Source organism: Saccoglossus kowalevskii, chromosome 8, assembly GCF_978046115.1.
Source record: "Saccoglossus kowalevskii chromosome 8, keSacKowa6.1, whole genome shotgun sequence".
In the NCBI taxonomy this organism is placed as follows: Eukaryota; Metazoa; Hemichordata; class Enteropneusta; family Harrimaniidae; genus Saccoglossus; species Saccoglossus kowalevskii.
In genome coordinates this window covers 16,729,116-16,754,739 of record NC_140648.1, presented here as the reverse complement: position 1 = coordinate 16,754,739, position 25,624 = coordinate 16,729,116, and the positions used below count along the sequence as shown (strand labels likewise).

The 25,624-nt window shown below is 36.3% G+C and overlaps 1 protein-coding gene across 1 annotated transcript; it reads left to right on the top strand.

Annotated features, from left to right (window-relative positions):
- Positions 1 to 321: 321 nt before the first annotated feature.
- Positions 322 to 7,805, top strand: LOC102802109 (mucin-2-like). Its single transcript, XM_006818863.3, has 6 exons — positions 322 to 494; positions 3,211 to 3,259; positions 4,125 to 4,391; positions 5,563 to 5,813; positions 6,387 to 6,679; positions 7,437 to 7,805. Exons 1-6 carry the CDS (start codon positions 414 to 416, stop codon positions 7,480 to 7,482), a joined length of 987 nt encoding a protein of 328 aa, XP_006818926.3. The 5' UTR covers positions 322 to 413; the 3' UTR covers positions 7,483 to 7,805.
- Positions 7,806 to 25,624: the final 17,819 nt, after the last annotated feature.

The following is a 25,624-nucleotide window of genomic DNA, read 5'->3' as shown; positions in this document are numbered from 1 at the left end:
GTCCATCTCTAGAGTTGGTTGGGAATACATGGGGAGTCTATATCACAGATTTAATTGAAATAAAATCTATATACTCCTCTTTGAAGTCGTGTGGCCATTTAATATCATTCTAAGTCGTCCGGTGCATTTGCCTCTATGAATTAAATGAAAATGTGTACGTGAAGCAATCAATGCTTTAATGATATCCTGTTGCAGATAGGTCATTTTTTGTCCACGAATTTAATATTCATAGAGGTGCCTAATCCCTTAGTTTTATTCATAGAGGTGCCTAATCCCTTAGTTTGATGACGTGCATAATGTTTTCTTTCCTGGTACGCTACCACTAATTGACAAACGCCATACGTGGTTAGACAGGAGTTCAATTAAATTACAGGACTTCTCATTCTCGAGTTCGGTTTCAACGCTCTACAATCATGAAGCTTCCGTTAGCGTTCTTCGCTATTGCACTATTAGCCGTTTATTGCGCTGAGTCTCTTCCAGCAAAGACAGAACAGGTAACGGATGTTTATGTTTCTTTTAACATCAATTAATGCCCGGCTTGTATTCCTAATCTTTTACGAAGTTTCAGATATTATTCATTAGTTAGTTAGTTGTAGGTATATACAATTTTCACGAGTTTAGTCTGCATTACGCTGGTTTTATTGCCTAACATATTCAAACATATTTTAAAAACGTACTTTTGTATGATACACCTGTTTATTATAATTGTACATACCAATATATCCTCGTACCCTGAAACAACGATTCTATGATATGATGAAGAAACTGATTTAACATCGTTCGAAAATGATGAAACTACTTTTCTTGACAATTCAACCCTTTCTAGCGGATTCAAGTTACGTCAGTACTTGACGAAAAAACAAACAAATTTGCACGATTTAATTTGCTGAATATGTACTATGTGCAACAAATCATTGTTTGCCGTTAATCTGAATCACGACTCTGCATAATTCCTAGTAACATATGCTTTGATGTTTAACCAATATTTTACCAAATTTACGAAAAGCGTTGATGATGTTTCTACTAGAAATGATTCGTCGTTCTGTATTGAAGAAAAGAATACAAAACAACCGAATAAGTCTTTCCTTGTGGCAAAAATTTAGCTTTCGAGACGATTCAAACAAATAAATTGATTCAAAATAATTACATCAATATTGCCACAGATGTGAAAACCATTTGAAGGCTATTTATAAACGGGTAGCGGCAGATATATCGACGAGTCTAAATAAAGCCTCGCGTATTTTACAACACTAATCGCAGTCAAACGCCAGCGAGAGGGAGGCACACAGCAGGTATTACATTATTAAATAATAGGTAATAAAGTAAACATAACTTACACTACTGAGGGTTTCTATAAAACTGTGATATCCAAAACACATGGACTTATAAATGCATCGTCAAATATGTAGCAATAAATATAATAACATAAATAATTAAATATATTATATATTAAGTGTGAGATCAATTCATGAATATTAGCATTGTAGTATTTACGCCGCCGAATGACGTATCAGTGTTCGGAGAGTTGGTACGTTTGCCCCGGAGACTGTATTGGCTATTTGTCCAGTAAGAGCGTCAAACGATACGGAGATTGCACATCGCCAGATGATGCGTTAATGATACATTGAGTAGGTATGCACGAGATAGCAAAGAGACACCAAGCAATGTTCATGTGTCGATAGTGTAGCACTTCTACTCACACACAGTATACGGTAGTTTTGACCAGTACTATGACGTCTTGAATAATGGTTTGACGTTGAAACTGGCAGATGTGCAATAACATTTCTTAGACGTTTTGATTAATGGTTTGATGTGTTGACTACCAAATACTGCTAGAAGCTAAACTGCTTTACACGGGGTCGAGTGTAGTCCAAATCACGTGATTTTGCCAGGTGTCTCTAACTTTCTTTGTGCTGTGTAGAATACAATAAAATGGACGATTCTACTCAGGTTGTGGGGATGAGCAACTGCTAAAGTGTCCGTGTGCTCTGTCCAACGTAATATTACTTATATAAGCATCCACTTAAAAGGCAGGGCCACTAGCTTAGTGCAATTCAAGATCGCGTTTCGCTGCCTTGAGTTCACAGCACACTTTTAACCTGGAAACCCCGTCGAAAATGGTACAATCCATGCTATACATTAAAGCATTATTATTGATAATAAGTATTTGCATAATAACTTGTCTATTACTATAGTACATGAATTATTGAAACAGAAATACATGTTGTCACAAAGATGACCTCAGTGAACTCACTGGCATCAAAATATATTGTGACAAACGTATTATAGACTGTTTCACACAAAAAACACCTTAGTTATTTGGCAATATCCTGTCAGTAAGTTTACTGTGTATCGGAAATTTATTACCTATATTAAGCTAGATAAAAGTTGTGTCCAGGCTTTGTAGATTGTGTATGAATCGCAGGATTTCATTTTATCATTGGCTCAACGATCATGGGTAGCTAAGAACACTACGCCAGTTTTGAGTTACCAAATTGTCCTTCAATTGTATAGTCGACCGATTACTTGATTTAAAAAAGAGTTTACAGGATTTTAGTTTTGTTAATCGGACGCGTATACCGTTATCCCGTCACAATTCACCGAGAAACAAACATTTTGCTTTGTTACCCCGGGTTATGTATGAATACTTCAAAAAATACAACGTATTTCGTGTCTCTTGTGTATTTAAAATTAAGCATTTCGTGATTCGTGAGTACGATATGGAAACTGGTTGTCAAAATAAAAAGACGCTATGCTTTCGACGTCACACAATCAAAGTATTTAAATATCTGTGGTTCAGTCTGTGGTAGTAAATTAGTTATTGTGACTAGTTAACTGTTTGAGCTCTAAAGGCGACTTTTTTTAACAATAAACAAATTTAATAAAAAATATGGCGTTCAAGGGTCTGCAGCCAAACACAATAATGAGGTGAATTACGTCCTGAACATTCCTCCATAATCTGAAAAAACGAATTCCCACACGTTATTACAAACTGGAATATAACAAACGAAAGTTTCATCAATCTCTTATGTATATACATTACTGTATATGACATATTTTGATATCTGTAAGTCGTTTAATTTTAGTAAATTATATATTTTTATTTTGAGATTTGCTAGACCTCCAGCCTAGTTTTTATATTTGTAATGTCTGTGTGTATATTTATTTCATAGTAATACAAGAAAATATTTTTTGTTCATTCAATTTCAGTTCAACGCGCAAGAGGAGCGACAATTGGTGGAAAGGCAAAGTGATGATTGTAATCTGAATATAATAGACCTTTTGTGCAATTGGCCATCGGGATTTCCCCACGATTGAGACAGCCGAGAACTCGTCTAGAGCGAGAGAGTAATTAGACTTGCTGTTGGCCCTCAAACAGTTACCCATTCACTCACAACATCGCGTCTATTGTTTTCATGATTTTTGTGTTCATTGCATTTGAAATAGTGGATGCGATAGCAAGAGATAACGATACACTATTTATGGGGCAAAAACTAGTCTCGACGAGCTCTCGGTGGTCCCTTGTGTCTTCCTTTTCTTCTCCATGATTAGTTACGTGGTATGACTGCCATTTTGAATTTCTGGCAAAAATAATCGCAAAATAGGACATTTATTTCTTATCATGGATGGATCCACATTTTGTGGAAATAAAATTCATACTAATTATTTGCATGAACGAATTGTTTCAAACCATATCAAACTATCAATTATATGAAAAGTCATCATATTGATAAATCCTTTAAATATACTCCTTATTAAAGGTTTAATTCTAATTCTGGTGAAGTAATAATAAAGAATACTATATTTATTTCCTAAAATATAAGTCACTGCGATTTCACATTTCTTTATATATATTTTTTTAATTTCAAGTTCGTATTTTCAGCAGCATATGTTGCTCTTTTTACGTTCCGATAACTTACTCGTATCAACTAAAAAATGTGATTAGTCACGTGGTTTTGCTGACATCTTGACAAAATGTTTTGCACTTGTTTCTGATGAGCGCTCTAACTGATCAACATAATATTTATCATATGGCATGTGTTGCCAAATCCTCATACGAGAAATGTGGCGAGTGTTGTGTTTCATGTTTATATGTTAGCTAATATAATTCTGATTATTCACAGTGGGTTTTAAACACATTTGGGCCATCCAATGTACATATATAGTATACATGGGATTTGATGAACTATCCTTGTTTACAAGCGCCGCAACATTCAAAGTTTATCTCGAAACTGACGGAAATCCAGTTCAGGAACTGACGGGGGTGTTCTACCCTCTGCACTTGTTCTACATTGTATTGGGACCATTTACTCCTTGCCAGACTGTCAAAGCTGCAGTGGACATTTTCGAAGGCGATACGACAGAATGGGTGAACTCTACTGTGACAACAGGTATATGTCTTTAAGTTAGAAGCCTACTTATGAATGCAAATACCCAGAATTTATTCATTTTCCAATCAATTTGAATATTGTATAAAATATGTTGGGGTCACAGTTTAATTTTCGAGAAAATTATGGTGGTATTTTAGTGGATAGTGACCATTTTGACAGTATTATAACGCCTTTAGCATAGGATTTATTATGCCATATCTCAAATTGTAACAAGGTGACATAGGCTGAAAATAATTCATATTGTTAATAATGGAAATTTATTGCTGTGCAAAATTATGTAAAAAACTGGGTTTTAAAAAATGTCCAAAAACGCATTTTTTCTTTTATTGTTTTGTTCTAAAAATAACGATTTTTAAAAAAATATTGGCAAAATACGTCACTGTAACATACAAAAGAATGCTATTTCATGGTGCCATGAGAGAATAGTTTCATGTTTTTACATAATAGACCAATGAACACTGTTATGTGATTTATGACAAACTTTATATGAGTTAGGATTCTACCTCAATTGTATGATTCGGTGCCACGAAATAGTGTTTTGACGTACACTAGCTTTCGTTGAAAGCGACAGAGCATCGCCCGTGGGTGACTAGTACAACCTTACAAACTGGATATACGATACACCCAAGGGGGTCCTTAAATTACTTTTAAAAGCAATGGTCGAGTGGTTCAGTTTTGACCTTTTTTTGGAATCAAAAAGTCACAATTACGCTGTGTTGTTATAAAGTGTGATACGAGACAATCACGTGTTTATTACTGCTGCAAAAACAATTTAAGTGGTGGGTTTTTAAGGACTGTTGTTACCAGGTGATTTTTACCAAAAAGTCGTGCCCCACATACCCGTATTTAAACAATGCAGTACGCGACTTGCTATTCCCCTTAAATAGTGTCTTAATTTCCCCTGTCACGTAATTCTCGCTCGCAACAAGATTCACTTGGTCATTCGGCCACGTGGAAATAGACTAATTTGAATAATACAATACATTAAATAAAACAGATTATTCAACTTTTTTTCTGATAAATTCAGAATGAAACCTTGAAAGACAGCAAAAAACGAAATATTTTTAGCAGTGTTTGATAAATCTCAGTTTTTATTTGCAGTGAAGGACTAACATAACACATATCATGCTGCAATGTTATATTTACATTTTGTGTTTAATTTTATTTCCAGCTTGTCCTTGTGAGACAGCGTCTGAGACAGGTGATCCACATTATTACACATTTGATAAAAAAGCTTTTACTTACCAGGGCCCATGTGGGTATGTTGTGTCAAAGGACGCGTGTAAAGTCGGCAAGCCTACATTCGAAATATGCGCCATAAACAGTGGGCCAGAAGAAGACGTGAAAGGTACTCGGTTCGTGATCGGTGTACGTGTGAAAACGGATAATGACGAATTACTGTTATCGCCAAAGACTGTTCTGGTAAATGACATTCATCACTACGAATATGATAGACCTGAAATCTCGTCGAGAGCGCGAGAAACACCAGACTTGTTATGACACTATTAGTATTCTATTCTCCCCCAGCACCCCATACTGTTCCTTTAACAAATTTAACCATGCTATTTAGAACAGTGGATGCGAAGATGGGGAGAACACAAAACAAGTATCGTGGCTTTCGCTGAAAACAATTTCGGCGAGCATTTGCGTGTAAAGTATATTGATGTGTATTTTAACAGGCATCAAGACCCAACTATAAACGCGCATGTGATTGGGCATGATTTCATTTGCGACAAAAATAATAAATTGATACATACTTCACATGATTTCCAAAAACAAATAATTATTGCTTGACAAGTAAAGTAATCAACAATGCCTGTATTCATTTGCAGTATGGCGCGGTATCCATGCTACAAGTCACGTTTTCGGTGAGCATCGGCGTGACACGCGTAGAAATGCTCGCAGCGTAAAACGCGCCACAGCGACCCCGGCTGCAAAGTTTCAGTGGCGGCTTTGCCGTACATTTTGCGATTGACATAATTTAATTTATTGTAGTGGAATGACGAGGTTGTGGATAAGAGCACCCCACACGTGTCAAAGGATAAGAAGTTAATGACATACACCAAAGACAACAAATTCACATTGTATCACACCGAATATCTGTGGTGGATAGAAGTTTCACATCACGCACTCCACGCCCACTTGCACCAGGATTCACCACTTCACGGTAACATATGTGGAATGTTTGGCAATGCAGATGGATCTTCGTCCACCGATATGGTTTTTCCTAACGGCACAAAAACTGCAGATGACAAAGAGTTTGGAAACGCATGGAGATGTGAAAACAGGTAATGATCGTGGTAATGACTACTATTCACTCGTTCCGACATTCGTGGGATATTTTAGTCAGTTTATTATATTATATAATTGTAATATGATGAAAACGTGTCCGAGTCCCCCACTATTAGTTTGACGTCTCCTGTTGAGATTGGTTTGACATAACTTGTTCTAATCGTACTGAACGTCAAGTGCGCATAGTAAATGAGTCAGCAGCCTAACTGGCGTCATTTATATTTTGGTGTTCGGAACATTATGGTGGTGACAGTTTACTATCAATAATAATGTTAATTTACAACGATACAGGAGGCATAGTAGCAAGATATACGTAACGGCGTGTGCCACGACAAAACGTATTACATATGCAAAATATATGCAAAAATTAATATGACTAATGAAATGAACTAGTATGTGTCTTTAATTGCTCATTAATGTAATACATATATTGTGTGTGATGATAATAACGTGACATGTGTACGTTTATTTTCACTGCACCTCCAATTGAATCCGCAATGTTGTAACTGTTTGTGCGCCTTGAGTATTCGAACACCCAACCTGATCATTGTCAATAGTTTAGAAACAATTGTGTTAGTTCTCCAATTCCTAACACTCCAGCTTGGCTTGGCTAGTCTCTAAAGTGTGGGCAGCTGTGGAACATACAATCCCAATATATTAGTCGTGAATAACGCCATGGTTGTTGATGTCCACATGTATTAATATATCATTCATACACTATTTTGTAATTCATATTTATCATTCTATCAATAGTTGTAACGATAAAAGAAAGCTGGATGACTTGGAGAAATCACAATGATCTATTATCCGATCCAATAATAGACAGTTTAAGCGACTAATGGACTATGGATTATTTTCTTGGTAATACGATATTTTTGTGGGCTTTTAAATGGTTGACTTTTATCGACAGTCGCGTATGACTATAAATATAGCTACAATTGTAGTCTCTTATATACTGTGTAATGTTATATTTCATTCAAAGAGAGCTGTGTGCGACTGGTTTTATTGTTTTTCATTGTAATCTTAATAATCAATGGAGATGTTCAACATAAACAAAGTGGGAGTGCGGTTTCGATATTTCATGCTTCGGGTAGATTCGGGAATAAATTGTATTGCAAATGATAGCAGACTCGTAATTTATGTTCGTAGTGTGTGAGTATATGTAAAATTAATAATACTTCAGCATACTTGAATCAGCAATACGATTTCTAATCCCGTTATCAAATTACATAGGCAGGGCTCAGGAGTATATATTTTAGTTTACACTAATACAGCAAGAAGAAATGGACAGACCAAACGTACGCGTATTGCCCCTATCGACTTTTTTGCTTCAGTGCAACACTCTTTGAAACATTTTGATTTTTTTCTAGGCTTCGAAAACACATGTTATGTTTAGTTAAACCTCGAATAACACAATAGCACATTTGGTGCTTATAACGTCGAGCAAATACAAACTAAAAACGCAACGAAAAGTTCGTTTATTCCCTTAGATTAGATTTAGTCAATGAGACTAAGGGCGTGTCATGTAAATTTGATAGTGCTTTACACACCCGAATAAATATAATTTGTTCTCGGTGTATAAAAAGGAACGAGTGATTACTTTTCATAAGAGAGGTGTAATTCAAATTCATTCAAAGCTGAACCTTCACTATATATTGAACTTTAACAATGTTCGGGTTAAATACAAGAATACGGCAAAAAGTTATTATGTATGGGTGCATTAGGATATCCAAGTGTCTACACTAAACTGGTTTTCTTTTTCGCTGAGTATCCTTCAAACATTTTTTATTTATTTCTCATAACCGTGTTGTGTGGGCTGAACTGCAATAAGTTTATTTTGACGCATTTCTGCTACGTTTTACACAAAACTGACAATAGTGTACTTCGTTTAAGCTCGAAAACGAACCATGAATCTTTACGGACTGGCATAAACAGTAATTTTTTTTTATACTGGCAATGCTGTTTTGTGACCCACGTAAAATTTTCCAAATTGTGTCTTTAGAGGGCGGCATTCAGGCTTCTTTTAACAAAAGACATTTTAGACAATAATTTAATTACAGGAAGTTAGGTATATAATACAATAGTATACGTTGTTATTACTAGTTGCCATGACAGTTTTTTGCTTACAATACACTATGGGTCACCAGTATCGAGTGTCTTAGAACGAAACAATAATTTAACATTGGTCACAGGTAACGAATAATAAGTTCGACTTCATGAAAATGTGCTGAAATGGTAATATGATAATAATGAAAATTACTATGATTAAACATTTTATTCTATTGTATTGTATTGTATTGTATTGTAATATAAAATGATCGTGCAATCTATGGTTTGAGGAATAAAATGATAACATGGGCATTCTATAATACGTCTAGGTGGTATGTGGTTCAAAATTAAATTATCAGTTGTTGTCACAGTGTAAGGCCAGCTTATTACTATTGATCGGGCACCCCCAGAACTCACACTGAAAAGGAGGTTCTTTCACTGCTAGAATGGGGTAGACAAGACAGTAGTACTGAAAATGAAATACACATACACCAAAATATCAAGTTATAGCTCCTAGTTTTAATACCTCTCAAAATAATTGCAAGAAGCAAAGCACAGAAAAATACAATGAATAAATTCACGAAAATAGGGGATTGCCTAAGGTAGTGTGCATTGGTGATAACTCACAGTTCCAGGATGTAGAGATGGATGACAGTCAATTGCTTCTGCAACACAACGACGAAGAAATGCAGGAGTCTTGCTTGCAGAAGAACGCTGTTATTCTGGATGGAGATTGCAAAGCAGTTCATAAAAGTCTCACATAATGATGATTGAAGCCTGTATCACTTGTCTCACAATATTTCAGCAGCAACACACGGTACGCAATGGAAAAGATGGACCCTGTCCTGATTCTGTCAAAATTATCGGCATAAATGGCCTGATTTATTGACACTACCTGGGTTTCCACATGAGCAAATCAGAATGTGGTTTTGCTAGCAACTGTCTCACGTAGGCAAGTTAGTAAATCGTAGACATCCTTTGTTATGTAAATCATAAGCACACCTGGTAGATTTAAATTGCCCTTCCATGTATGACCTATTCATCACCTTCATGACAGTTATCACGCGACAATGCACACCGTTTCTTCCAATGATTCCATGCACTCTTCTATTTGCAGGGTTTGAAGTAATATGATAAAAACATAGCATTAATGATGCTGACAACAACTGTCACCACCAGAGGGCATATTAGTCCCACCACTCGAAGGAGTACTATCTTCACCACACGAGGGCGAACTAATCTCATCATGAGCTAAACCTAGCTTCCAATCAGAATAATAATCATTGGGCTTCCTAGCTCCACTAAAATTACCAATAATAAGATCATACACTGGGTTCCTCAAACACAGTGCCTCGACTTCACCAACACAAAAGGGTGTATCTATATATAGTCTAGCTACTGGAGCTTTCCGACTTGTACCATCCATCATCAAACAGGTACCACTCTCCCCATGCAATTGACTATCCTCTGCCAACTTTCTACCAACTACAACCGAACTACACCCACTATCACAAAGGACCTCTACCTCAGTACTACCAATAAAGCCTTGAACAACAGGTAGCTCATGGCCTGACCTTTGACATGCCGCTGGTCACTGCTAACTGAACATCGCTCAGTAAATGTTGCTGTCATTTCGTTGTTGATACTGATCTCCTCATACTCAGAACGTGATAAGAATAATAGTAAATAGTAACAGTATGGATACAGGTGTAAAAACTAGAGCAGCTCTTCTTAGGGAAGCCACAGATTTGCCGAAACCTCCTGACTGTGAAATTTCAAACGATGGAAACACGTGTCAAGATGGCGTCACACTGAGTTTACCCGAAGACGGAGAGGCGAAGGAGATGCAAGCAGTAAACCTTAACACGATGTCATTAGACGAGAAGCTGAATTTTATTATTGGTATGTTAATGCCTTTATCGACAAAGGTAAATAATATGGAACAATCGTTGTTAGAACATAACGAACGTATTCAGAAAGTAGAAGACTCTATGATAGCCACATCTTCGAAATTACGCAACATAGATGGGGAACTTATATTATCTGAGATACGAGATTTGAAGGTGAATGTGGACTCTTTGTCTAATAGGCTTAGAAGAAACAATGTGGTTATATATAATATTCCAGAAGGAATGGAGGAAAGCTCGCGTAACATGGTCGAGTTCATAATTAGTCAGCTGGTAAACGATCTTAGGATTGCTGAAGCCAAAAGTTGGGTAGTTGAACTGTGTCACCGAACTCCAGCCGGTCCTCCCAAGATAATGGGTAAAACTAGACCCATACATATTAAGTTTTTGAGACTCCAGGATAAAGTGGCAATGTTGAAGTTGGTCCCACGTAATTTAATGTCAAAAACAATAATGTGGAAGGGTCAAAAAGTCAAGATGGCGGTCTCCGATGACGTGACAGAAACAGTCCGTCGTGAAAGGAAAGTACTCCTTGCGCAAAAAAGAAACTTCAAAATGAAATTTCCTGAGAGAAAAGTTTTTGTTCCACCTCAAGTACCAGCAGTGCTATTATTTGAAAATGACGAAGGCAAGCTAACACGTCTGAGATGTGGAGATAAGCCACCATGGTGATTACATGCACGAGTATGGGTTAGTTACATATTGACTGTTACTTGTTCCTAGTGAACTTTTATGTTATATTTATATGGTATTTCTCGCGAGAAAAATGTAAATTTGAAAGTAATTTCCGGATAGGAAAGTTTCTGTTTTACTGTGAGTATCATCAATGTCACTATTTGAGAATGATGAAATGAAAGTTGAAACGTCTGAGCCGTGGAGAAAGGCCACCATGGTGGTTACATGTAATAAGTGTATAGGACAGCTTCATACTGACTGTTACTTATTCCCAGTGACCTTTTCATTTATCTCTTTGTGGTTAAGTGATATACAGTATTTTTTGTTATTTTTTTTTTTCTTTATCTTTTTTTTTTGTACTTTGTGAAGGCATGCTTTTTCACCATGCACTTTGGTGCTGGTTGTACTGGTCTTTTACTTTTATTTTTTGGTCTGTCTGTGTACGGTGGTGTAATTGGTTTTTTGTTGAGTAATGGATAGTTTTTCTTTTAAGCTCCTGTCTTTGAACGTACAGGGCATTAGGAATTATTTGAAAAGAAAAGAAAATATTCACTTGGTTAAAACAAAATGGTAGTGATGTTATCATGCTACAGGAATTGTACAGTACACAAGAGATTGAGCAGAGATGGGCAAATGATTGGAAGGGTAATATTGTTTATTCTCATGGAACCAGTCATGGTAGGGGGGTTGGTATTATGATCAAAAGATCATTGGATATCATGGTTCATGATACATTTAGAGATAACAATGGTAGGCTAATTTGTATGGATGTTACAATTCAGGGTATGAATGTAATTCTTTGTAATATTTATGCACCCAATTGTCCAGTTGATAAAGTACCTTTTTTCAATCAAGTTTGCTCTAAGATTGAGGACTTTAACCCTGAGGGCGATAAAGCAGTTATTTTGGGGGGTGATTTTAACCTGTGTTTAAACCCACTTTTGGATAGACAAGGAGGAAGTCTGAGATTCAACAAAGATATTTTGAATATTGTGAATGAAAAGCTAGCAGTATTGGATTTGATTGATATATGGAGGGTTAAAAATCCCAATTTAAAACGATATACTTGGCGCCAGAGATCACCAGTCATCCAAAGTCGTCTAGATTATTGGTTTATCTCAGACTTCCTACAGGATAATGCAAGATCGGTTGATATTGTGCCCTCAATTGCCTCAGATCGATCTGCACTTTTTTTATAACTTAAGTAATGACTCTATGGATAAACACGGTACATCGTACTGGAAGTTTAATAATAGCTTGTGTCTCGATCAGGACTTTGTCAACCAAATGAATCAGAATATTAACACTTGGGGACAGGGTACCCTGGATGGGGATGCCATTGAGACATGGGAGTTCATGAAATATAAGATTAGGAGATTTACAGTTTCCTATACAAAGAGTAAAGCCCAAAATAAACGAAAGAGATTACTTGAATTGAAGAAATCAATTAAAGATTTGGAATCAAAATTAGATGATGAGAATGATATGGCACTTTATACTGATCTGAAACTACAGTTGGAAAACATCTTGGAAGAAGAAACTCGTGGCTTAATAATCAGGTCCAGGTGTAACTATTATGAGATGGGGGAAAAAAGTAATAGGTATTTTTGGGTTTAGAACGAACAAATAAAACACGGTCAACAGTGAGGCGTCTGAATGTTGATGGTAGTGAAATTAGTGACCAATATAAGATAAATAAATGTATTAAAGAATTCTACTCTAAACTTTATGCTGTTAAGCCAACTGATCTCTATAGCAGTAATGCTGAGCTGTTTTTGAAAAGTGATAACATTCCCCGTTTAGATGCAGAGGCAAAAAAGAAGTGTGAGGGAGAATTAACAATGTCAGAATGTTATTCAGCACTCCAATCATTGCCTAACAATAAAACACCAGGGAACGATGGTCTCTCTGCTGATTTTTATAAGACATTTTGGCCAATAATTGGAAGGTATTTGCTTAATAGTATTAATTATTCATATCATAAAGGTCTATTGGGGGTGTCACAAAGACAGGGTGTCATCACATTAATTGCCAAAAAAGGTAAAGATAAAACACATATTTCAAATTATCGGCCAATATCTTTAATAAATGTAGATGTTAAAATTGCATCCAAAGCTATTGCAAAGCGTATGCTTAATGTCTTGCCTTCCATAATTCATCCAGACCAATGTGCATTTGTAAAAGGCCGCTACATTGGGGATGCTATACGAACAGTTCTTGATCTTATGTGGTACTCTAAACAGAATGATATATCAGGTGTTCTAGTGTCTCTAGATTTTCACAAGGCATTTGATTCGGTCGACCATAGGTTTATTATTGAAGCCTTAAAGAGTTTTAACTTTGGTGAATCATTTATAAATTGGGTGAAAATGTTTTATAAAGATGTTACTGCTTGTGTCATGAACCATGGTATCTCAACTGGTTATTTTGAAGTGGGTAGAGGAGTTCGACAAGGAGACCCCCTATCTCCTTATCTATTCATTGTAGCTATTGAATTGTTAGCAATAGCAATTAGAAACAATAAGTCTATTGAAGGTTTTATTATTTTCAGAAATGTATTAAACTGGCAATGTATGCTGATGACATTACATGTTTTATCAAACCAACATCAATTAAAGTTTTGTTTCAAATAACTAATAATTTTAAATGTTGTTCAGGTTTGAGATTAAACCAAGATAAAACAGAATTATTGTTGCTGGGTTATGGGCACAAGCCAAAGAAAAAACCTGAATTTGTTTTAAACTGGTCTAATGGTATAAAAATACTGGGCATTTATGTAACCTATGATGAAAACAAGTTCTTTGAAGAAAATTTCAAAAATAAATTAACAAAACTGAAACAAATATGTAATCTGTGGTCTCAAAGATCACTCTCAATTATTGGTAAGATTCAAATTTTGAAAACATTCGGTCTTTCACAGTTTCTTTTTATAGCAACAATGATTCATACACCAAAACTAGTTATCAAAGAGATAAAACAGATTATATTTAAGTTTATTTGGAACGGGAGAGACAAAGTTAAAAGGAATACATTGATCTCCAGTATTGAAAATGGGGGTCTTAATATGATTGAAGTTGACTCTTTCATAAAGGCACAACAAATAAAATGGGTTAAAAAATTTATCTCTGGTGGTCTTGCTGGATGGCAAACTATTATGAATAGGGCTTTAAAGGGTTTTGGGAGTAATATTATTTTTTTGTGTAACATTGAGATTAAAGAGTTGTTAAACAAGGTCCCACTTTTCTATTATGATATTTTACAAGATTGGTCAAAAATTACCCATATAATTCCTGAAACGGTACAGCAAATTGATAGCCAGATACTCTGGAATAATAAATTTTTAAAGATTGCTAACCACTCAGTGTATTTTCGGGGATTGGCAAACAAAAATATTAATAGGATTGGGGATTTAATTGACACCAATGGAAACTTTTACAATTGGGGTTTTTGGAATACTAAAGGTATTTCTTAAGTAGAATTTTTCCAAATTCAGGGCATAATAGATGCTATTCCAGGGGAATGGAAAAGTATAATTCATAGAAACAGACATACAAAGGTTGATTATGGTGAAAGGATTTATTGCAAGTCCTCCTATATAGATTTAATGTAATTATTAATAATTACAAGTAAACAAATTTATAAATTGTTATGCAGAGATATAGTTGAGACTCCAACCATTGTCAGCAGATTTCAAGAACTGTATGGTGTATCCTCGGAAATGAGTAATGTGATTTTTTCACTTCCTTTTCAGACAACTATAGCTGCAGCCATGAGAGCTTTTCAGTTTCAAATTTTACATAGATACCTACCTGTTAATGCAAAATTATTTGAATGGAACCTTGTAAATTCTCCTCTGTGTTCACTCTGCCAATTGTATAATGAAACAATTGAACATCTTTTAGTTGACTGTCACCATGTTCAAAATTTATGGAATGCATTGCAGGAAGGGTGTAGTATTATTCAACAAATAGAGTGTAATAAAGTAAATATAATTTTAGGTATTTTAAATGATGACAATCTAATTTTGAACCATTTTATTTTACTGTTCAAAAAGTATATTTATAGCTGTAGAAGAAATGCTACAATCCCTTCTGCAATTGCGTTTAAATCACTAGTCCGTGAAAATAGAAAAATAGAGTTGGAAATAGCCCTATATAAAGGAAAGGGACAATATCACTATCGTAAATGGGAGCTCTTAAATAATTGGTTGGCTTAATACAAGTAAATTAATTTTGTTTTTGTTTTTGTCTCACCACCGTATACCAGACAGCGTTTGTCATGTACTTTTTTTTCCCAGTGGGGTTTTTGTCATCTGCTATGTATTTTTTTTCTGTATTACAGAATAAAAAAAAAATTGTTAGAAGTTAGAAGTACGATATTTTCCCCTTGGGGTACATGAATATACTTGCCGAGTGAAATGAAATTTGAACAACAGTAATGGTACTTTTAGACAGTCATTTATTTTGGCCCAAACTAATTTGCATATCACCCATGCAATAATGTTTTCGGTATTTTCACGGTCGATATGCAAATGAACATGGTATTTTCATTGGCTACCGAACTATTTCTATTTTGTAAACACATTTTCGTCTGCTATTTTTATCCAGTTCAAATCGTCCAACAACATTTTTGGCATGTCAGGTGTACATCACATGAAATACTACGATTGGGAGAACTTAATGTATGTTGACCACCTGGAAACTGAGTTTTATAAACCTTGAAGGGCTCTCGTAAGACCCACCTGCAGTAAAATCAGCGATTACTATGCAGCCGCAACCATCAACATCGAGATACCAGGTTTCTGCTGGTGACGTTGCGGCGTTACTCAGTTCCAAATAAAAATTACCAACGCCAAAAGAGCAACATTTTAACCGGTAATCAAGACTCAGTCAATCCAAGACCAGCAAGCAACATCACACACAAAGTTGTAGCGTGCAGCTAAGTGACAACCGTTGTCGACAAAAGTCATCCCGTCTGTGGAGTACCGCAGTTGCACGTCATGTTTGCCAATGAACAGTTCTGTGGCGGAACTTTTAACTTAAACATAAACTGTGTATCATAGTCGTCCAGTTCAAGTTCTGGTTCTGCCGTGGTCCCAACTAAACGTCAACGAGTTATTTATTCAGACAGTGATTCAGATTAGACGTCTGATTAATTTCAAACAAACAGTGACACGCGGTCTCCAGGAGCGTTCTACACTGACACGCGCTGCTAGGGCGTAACACTTATATTGGAACACATTAATGGGCAATGGGGTTCCCGACCTAAATTCCATCCCGGTTTGCACGTTCTTTCTTTAATACTAAATAATCAAGTATGGAACATATGTAATAATAACAGAACCCCACTCCCTCCCCGTGGCTTTCGTTGCGTATGGAAGTTATTTTCACTCGAGATGCGGTGTATTCTGCTGTACTTTCACTTGCTTCGCTTGTGAAAGTACGGCCGCAGGATACACTGCATCACTCGTGAAAATAGCTTCGCTCGTGAAAGTACAGCTGCAGGATACATCGCATCACTCATGAAAATAACTTCCATACGCAACGAAAGCCATGGCGAGGGTGTGGGGTTCTGTCATATTATTGCGAAAACTCGCAGAATACTGGCATCACTTTCACGTTGTCGTTTTTTTTTCACAGCTGCCTCATTATGGTAAAGTCAATTGAAAATAACACTAAGAAAACCTGAAGGTCAATCGAAAGTCATTGCATTGAGTTTATTGCATAAATAATGAGCACACCACAATACATACTGAAGGTGATTTTGCCCAATAATGCGTAATCCTAACTTCTTAATTCACAAATGTACCGCACAGATCACAACATACAATGAAATACGTCAATATACAAACCTGGCCCTCAATAGTTTAATAATGTATACTTTTACATACAATTGGCAATATATTTTTCAAAACAACAGCTTGCCTATATCACGGGAAAATACGTAATCACGGGGGAATTCTTCTCCTCTGGGGTTCTCCAACACGTGTCAGGGGGAAATCTCGTCTGGTCTCTATATCTCGTCTGCTTGAGGTATCGGACTGGGAACGTCACTTAAACCTTACAGTCAAATAGACAAAATACATTTCAATAGCTAGTCATTAGCCACATCGAGAACGCTTCGAGGCGAACTGCCTTGTCAAAGCCCTTCCAAAAACTTGACCAATTACAAAGCAGTTAAAAGACTCTAAGGCGTGGCCTTTACACATAGAGCCAATAGCGTCTCTTCTCTTTAATCCCGTTAACCTGGTTAGTTCTTTTTTATCTTGTCTTTAATGTCGCTCAATTCACCTTGATTATTCAGTCCTATTCAATACTCGTCCTTTCTAAGGGGTTTTGAAATCTTCATCTCGTCAGCGTTGTTCATCGATGTGATTCGGGTAAAGTCGTTAGTCGTCAAGTGCAGTTTCGTCTGTGCCATCGAGCTGCTAGTTCAGTTCACAAGAAAGACACGCATTCATTCGTTGTTTCGACATTTCACAGTTCTTCACAGGATGTCAACGTGTCAACACCTGCCCGGGTTCATCCAAAACGTATCACGGGGGAATTCTTCTCCTCTGGGGTTCACCAACACGTGTCAGGGGGGAATCTCGTCTGCTTGAGGTACCAGACTGGGAATGTCATTTAAACCTTACAGTCAAATAGACAAAATACATTTCAATAGATAGTCATTAGCCACATCGAGAACGCTTCGAGGCGAACTGCCTTGTCAAAGCCCTCCCAAAAATTTAATCAATTATAAAGCAGTTAAAAGACTCTAAGGCGTTGCTTTCACACATACAGCCAATAGCGTCTCTTCGCTTTCATCCCGATAGTCTGTTTAGTTCTTTTTCATCTTGTCTTTAATGTCGCTCAATTCACCTAGATTATTCAGTCCTATTCAATACTCGTCCTTTCTAAGGGGTTTTGAAATCTTCATCTCGTCAGCATTGTTCATCGATGTGATTCGGGTAAAGTCATTAGTCGTCAAGTGCAGTTTCATCTGTGCCATCGAGCTGCTAGTTCAGTTCACAAGAAAGACACGCATTCATTCGTTATTTTGACATTTCACAGTTCATCACAGGATGTCAACGTGTCAACACCTGCCCGGGTTCATCCAAAACGTATCACGGGGGAATTCTTCTCCTCTGGGGTTCACCAACACGTGTCAGGGGGGAATCTCGTCTGGTCTCTGTATCTCGTCTGCTTGAGGTACCGGACTGGGAACGTCACTTAAACCTTACAGTCAAATAGACAAAATACATTTCAATAGCTAGTCATTAGCCACATCGAGAACGCTTCGAGGCGAACTGCCTTGTCAAAGCCCTCCCAAAAACTTAACCAATTATAAAGCAGTTAAAAGACTCTAAGGCGTGGCCTTCACACATAGAGCCAATAGCGTCTCTTCTCTTTCATCGCGTTAGTCTGGTTAGTTTTTTTTCATCTTGGTTTTAATGTCGCTCAATTCACCTTGATTATTCAGTCTTATCGATACTCGTCCTTTCTAAGGGGTTTTGAAATCTTCATCTCGTCAGCGTTGTTCATCGATGTGATTCGGGTAAAGTCGTTAGTCGTCAAGTGTAGTTTCATCTGTGCCATCGAGCTGCTAGTTCAGTTCACAAGAAAGACACGCATTCATTCGTTATTTCGACATTTCACAGTTCTTCACAGGATGTCAACGTGTCAACACCTGCCCGGGTTCATCCAAAACGTATCACGGGGGAATTCTTCACCTCTGGGGTTCACCAACACGTGTCAGGGGGGAATCTCGTCTGCTTGAGGTACCAAACTGGGAACGTCATTTAAACCTTACAGTCAAATAGACAAAATACATTTCAATAGATAGTCATTAGCCACATCGAGAACGCTTCGAGGCGAACTGCCTTGTCAAAGCCCTCCCAAAAATGTAATCAATTATAAAGCAGTTAAAAGACTCTAAGGCGTGGCCTTCACACATACAGCCAATAGCGTCTCTTCTCTTTCATCCCGATAGTCTGTTTAGTTCTTTTTCATCTTGTCTTTAATGTCGCTCAATTCACCTAGATTATTCAGTCCTATTCAATACTCGTCCTTTCTAAAGGGTTTTGAAATCTTCATCTTGTCAGCGTTGTTCATCGATGTGATTCGGGTAAAGTCATTAGTCGTCAAGTGCAGTTTCATCTGTGCCATCGAGCTGCTAGTTCAGTTCACAAGAATGACACGCATTCATTCGTTATTTCGACATTTCACAGTTCTTCACAGGATGTCAACCTGTCAACACCTGCCCGGGTTCATCCAAAACGTATCACGGGGGAATTCTTCTCCTCTGGGGTTCTCCAACACATGTCAGGGGGAAATCTCTTCTGTTCTCTATATCTCGTCTGCTTGAGGTACCGGACCGGGAACGCCACTTACACCTTACATTCACATAGACAAAATACATTTCAATAGCTAGTCATTAGCCACATCGAGAACGCTTCAAGGCGAACTGCCTTGTCAAAGCCCTCCCAAAAACTTAACCAATTATAAAGCAGTTAAAAGACTCTAAGGCGTTGCCTTCACACATACAGCCAATCACACTAAGTACTAGACACATCATATCTTTTGATTAATCGTTCACTATATTACTAACTGCGAATACCAACGTTCAGAAATAGCGGTCCGGATGGCTATGGTTATATCGTAATTAGTTTCAAATTACTGAGTCAAGTTCCGTCCAGGACCTTGCATGAGCCTAAACGATGACAGACATTATACAGCCATTCACTAGTAATCAGCTAAACAAGTCGGTCAACAGATACGCGAAAACTAATTCATGGAACCTATGCGAGGCATCATAATCACGATTTTTAACAAATTTAAATGGCGTTGCGAATTAATATTTGCGATTGACAATATTATTATAATATCGCATTTCATCTAAACAAGGATACAGCTCCGAACTTTATTGTACAGCAGGCTGTCAAATACACCAATCCTTCTAGTAACTATGGTGAGTTTCACATTTGTGTTATCAATGGTGAATGTCGCTGCTGTGACAGTTAATAGAAATGCCATAGTGAGAAGCCAAGGAGAAGTATTGTTGCTTTTCTATTCCTAATTTATAAAACGTCTTTTTAAATACCAGAAACGACTAAGTCATAGTACATAGGTCACGTTATTTCACTGGTGTTCGATTGCGTCTGAATATAATAAAACATATGCACATTAGTATGAGTGTAAATTACCATATATTCATGTGACATTTTGATTTCTTGTTGATTGATATTTGCATTTTCAAAGAACCAGTAATATGCCAGTTTATCTATTCTGTTGAATAGTCGGTGTTAGTCTGTTCGATTTTACAAAATTTCACGTTTGTTTTTATAAAATACATTTTCAACAATAAAAGCAAGATTATATATGTATTGTATTGCATCTCCTACAAACATAGCAGTTTATTGTTTCAGTACTCCGCAAAAATACGTAAAACGAGAATGTACATCCTCGAATTTGCCACAGTGTATCATTTCGCACTGTTAGAACTACTGAGCAAATCAGAAAAAAAGAACGATATATTTTACCTATAACAACCAGTAATTTTCACTCACTTATTTTATTTTTGAACACGATAAAATGAAACGAATCAATAAGGCCAATCCAATATGTTTACTTGCAGAGTTGCCGATGACAAGTGGAAATAACAACTGTCTGTTTCGAATTGTAATTAAGGATTGTATGAGCCCTGCTGGTAAATCGTGAAACGATTGTTGAACTTACGCAATTTGCGTAAACAAACATTATTACAGCCCTTGTTCTGTGTTAGTGGATAAAATCACAGTCAATAAAAAATATTGATAACTAAAATTAATATTACTTTCATTCTCAAAGGTTGAAGATAAAATGTACCCCTACAATCATCGACTAGTATACTGGTAGTTTGTTAACCTTGGCAAATTACCTTGAGACCATTGAAATAATAAGATGCTGGTCATTTTCCATTAGGCGTTTGAGCCTTACACTCATTTTCGTGAGCAATGAATGTCATCTCAGAGTCGGTGTAGCAGATGTCCATATACTCGTATGGGTAGATACTCACCACAACATATCAGCTTCTGTCTTACTCTCTGAGGTGATTATATGACTATTATCTTGAAGACCTCAATTTGTTTGTCTTTTATAAACTTGTCCAGAGAAGGCAATAGAAACCGGAAGCAAATGACTCCAGCTTTATAATACATTCATTGTGGGCTACATCGTGATATTTTCCAATGACATGACAATAGTCTCAAACCAAGTCTTCATTAAGTAGTTTCACGCACACATGACATACGGTGGTTGTGTGTTCGAACTATTTTTTGGTCACCCTCATGCTTTTTAGGTTTTTAATTACTGCATTGAACAACAGCAACATGTCTCATTCTGTTTATGTTTGGGTGTCTGTTGGTGTTGTAGAGATGGACGCTGATTTCTGGGTTAGCTTGAAAGCCAATAACCAAAATCATATGACTCTCACGCGCTACATGACCCACATTCCCCCTACAGCTTTACTGGGATAATGATGACCCACCCTTATAATATTTGCATTGATATACATAATTGAATATTTATGTCAATCACGATTCACTAAACTGATAAGCTCTCACATGGCAACCAACAACAATGATCGATGGCCAGAAATCGAAAAAAGCAATGAAACAGTGGTCTCAAAACGTGGGGTATATAAATGCAAAAATACCAAAACATAAATAACATACTGCTTAAATTCATCACGATGATTGTGTTGGAACTCAAGGTGAGCAGAATAGCTGGCACACATAAAACTTTCTATAAATAATTGAAGAAACGCAGTTTTTGCCACATACATCAATTTCATTAGAAAATCCTTTTTTAATATTTATTTCTTTTTAATTCTTACTTGTGGTCTGGTACGTTGATTTACAACACAATCATGTAATGTAATACTGATTCTTTGTTTTGTAATATTCATATGCTTTTACTTAAATATTTCCGAACCATGGCAGCTTGTTGAACATATTTCCAGCACAGACCCGAGTGTGTAATAATAACAAAGTAATATTGAAAAACAAGTACAGCTAAAATATATTAGTTTAAAGTTCAGTGAGAGTTTTAAGTTATTGGCAAACACAATAATGTAAATCACAGCAAAAGCTTTTTCTACTGCGCTCAATGAGGGTTTAGGATGTCATTCAACTTTTTTTGAAAGAATGATTGCAAAATGTTGTTTTTCAAGGTTGGATATTACAGTAAATACCACAACAAGTTTTCCCACCGACTCAAAGGTATTACACATTATTATGTACTTCACATACAGGTGCCCCAGGTATACACTTACTGCAACGAGTATGTCTTAATCATAAGACTTGTGGTACAATATTGGTACAGTCCATATATGGGACCATAGTATACCAACACTTGAATATGTACATACATACATACATACATTAATGAACATTGTGGTGTGCCCACAAAACAGCTATTACTGATATAAATCAATAATTGACCTAATATTCCATAATATGGTTTAAGTGACGAGTGAAGATAGACAACATGTGACACTATACCTGGAAGTCTTAGAACCTATTCTAAAAATATAAAACAAATCAAAAACAAATATGAATAAACAATAAAGACAATTCGCAACCAATGGTGAATACAGAATATAGAATGATCACTAATTGTAACCTAGTACACTGATAGTTGTTGCTGTTTCGTTTCACAGCTGTTTTTCAAAAAGATTATGGTTTCCCATAATCAATATGAATTTATTCTGACTGTTTTCTTTACCAATGTATGTATGCATTAATGTAATGTGTCCCTATGATGACTGTAAGCTGGATATTTCATTACAAAATGTTGCTATATTTTGGCTGCACATATCACATTGTCTTTTATCCAGCGGCACATTGTTGTGTCTGCCTTTCTCAATTTTAGGGTCATGGTTGCTTGTCCTGAATTATGCATGTCTAAAATCCATTGGTTCTAAAATGATTTGTTTATGAATAAAGTCTAATTTGTTTTTATTTAGTGTTGCACTTGAGTTTACAGTGGTAACAACATCAATATCTTGCATGAGGGTTTCTACACTTGTAAACCATTTATTACTTTTTACATTTTTATTTACTAAGTAGGCTCTTAACAATGTATTATCAGAGTTTGTTACCCGTTTGTAGTACTTAAGTCGTTGTTTCTTGATAAAACAGTCAATGGGGTACCTTCCTAGCTCACCATAATAAACATCCATTTTTAGTGTGAATTTGGAGAGACTAAGAATGAACCGACAAAATGAAAGATGGACATCCTCAATTGCCGACTTTGTTTAACGTCGTTTCAAATTTGGTATCCATTCCGACTCCTTAGTTGCTAAACGTGTATGTGGAATACTTGGCAATGCAGATGGCACTAAAAATAACGACATGACAATGCCTAATAAGGCGAAAACCAAAGACCACAACGTGTTCGACAAAAGTTCCAGAATATGTGCTAATATTATGATACGAATGAGACAATAATTGACATCGTTCTTCACTTCTTCTCTGTATCACTACGTTTATATTGCCTCAGATTACGCGTTCAATCAATGAAGCTGTCAGAGTAAAGTGTGTTGTCGGATTTATTGACTTTAGGCACGCACGAACAGACTACCAACTGTATTTAAATACCCTGCTGATGCACCTTATTGCCTGTCTAGTTGTTCCCACAAACAAGGCTTCCAATAATATAGCGTTTGTTTTCCTTATTAAACTCGAGTTTATAGGGTATTATAAATTCTGTTTACAATAAAATGAAGTTATTACGAGGATACCTCAAAGTATGGCAGTATCGACTGACGCACATGTTTTGACGTATCCTCGAATGAAAATACTCTGTAAAATTCCGCAAAAATTAGGGCACGTGAGACAGTGAGTGATAACCCATAACATTTGGAAAACATTTTTTAGAAAATATTGATATTCAAATGTTATTCATGAAATGAGTGCATTGCCCTTATTTTGGATACCCAAGCACCATATAAAGCTAGATATAGCTGGACATAGTTTACATGTTCAACCAAAGAGTTAACAAAAAACGTGAGAGTTATTCGCAATAATTGTAATGTTGTACTAATATTAATTAATAATATTTATATCTTTTCGAATATTGTAATGAAATTGTAATAACGTAAAATATTGTATTATATACTCTAACTTCCTTTAATTCAATTATTATTGTCTGCAATTTATGTTGTTAATGGACGCCTGGATGGATGGAATGACGCCCTCTAAAGGCACAATTTGTAAACCTGTACATGGGTCATGGTTCAGTCATCTGTACGAACACAATACAACAGCGCCGGTGAACAGAAATTTGAAGAACTTCGTTAGAACTTCTCAAACCTGGGAAGATCATACATCTGTTTCGTGTTGGCTTCATATTTCAGTGCAGTCCAGGCAACACTGTAATGAGAAAGAACAATTGAAATTATGAATTTGAGTGAATTTATTGAAGGATACTCAGCGGTAGTCAGAACCAGTTTAGTGTACAGCACTTGGATATCCTAATGTATGTACGTATGACATGCGATTTTTAAGTTTCATATGGAGCTTTACAATCGTACGATCGTCGGGCATCCGTGTTATAATATACCAATTCATAATAGAACGCTTAAAGTATTGCTGGATTTGGCAAGATATCAAAAAGGCAAACCGAACATTGTGAATGTAATATGAAAGAATTCCAATTAGCTGGTAATTTTGAAAATCGTTCATTGTGACTATAGCCTTGATTACACTGCTCCCATAAATTGCGAAATTGCTGTGACTGTTATTTGTCAAACCCCGTAATTAATCAAAAAATGAAGAAGATTATTAATTTTTAACAATTAACGTCTATTCCGTCAGTATGTTAAAAGTAGTTTAAAAAATGTATATAAAGTTTCAATTTTCACATTTAATAACGTTAATAGGGCCGGCTGTTTATATCATAAAAACGAATTTATTATTAACTAATTTACACAGTGTCTCATTTTTATCTCCAAATATGCCAAAATGGGCTAACTTATTGCACAATTTTTCATAAATTGGTATTCAAGCAATCTCTTGATTTTACCGTGGAATACATCGAGTATATCTCTGTAGGATAAATTTGTAAATCTGTGGGTGACTATTATAGCTGTGGTGAAGAGATGAAAGTCTTACTTCCTACCTTTGTTGTCAGGTGGGCCCCACACATACCACGTGACAGGGCCTTTATCTATATATGCTAGGTCAATGGCTAATTTAAATACATTTCTGAGTAAGTGAATGGGTAATGGACATTCTAAGAACATGTGGAATAAATCATCAAGTACGTGCTCACAGATGGGAAGGTGCAC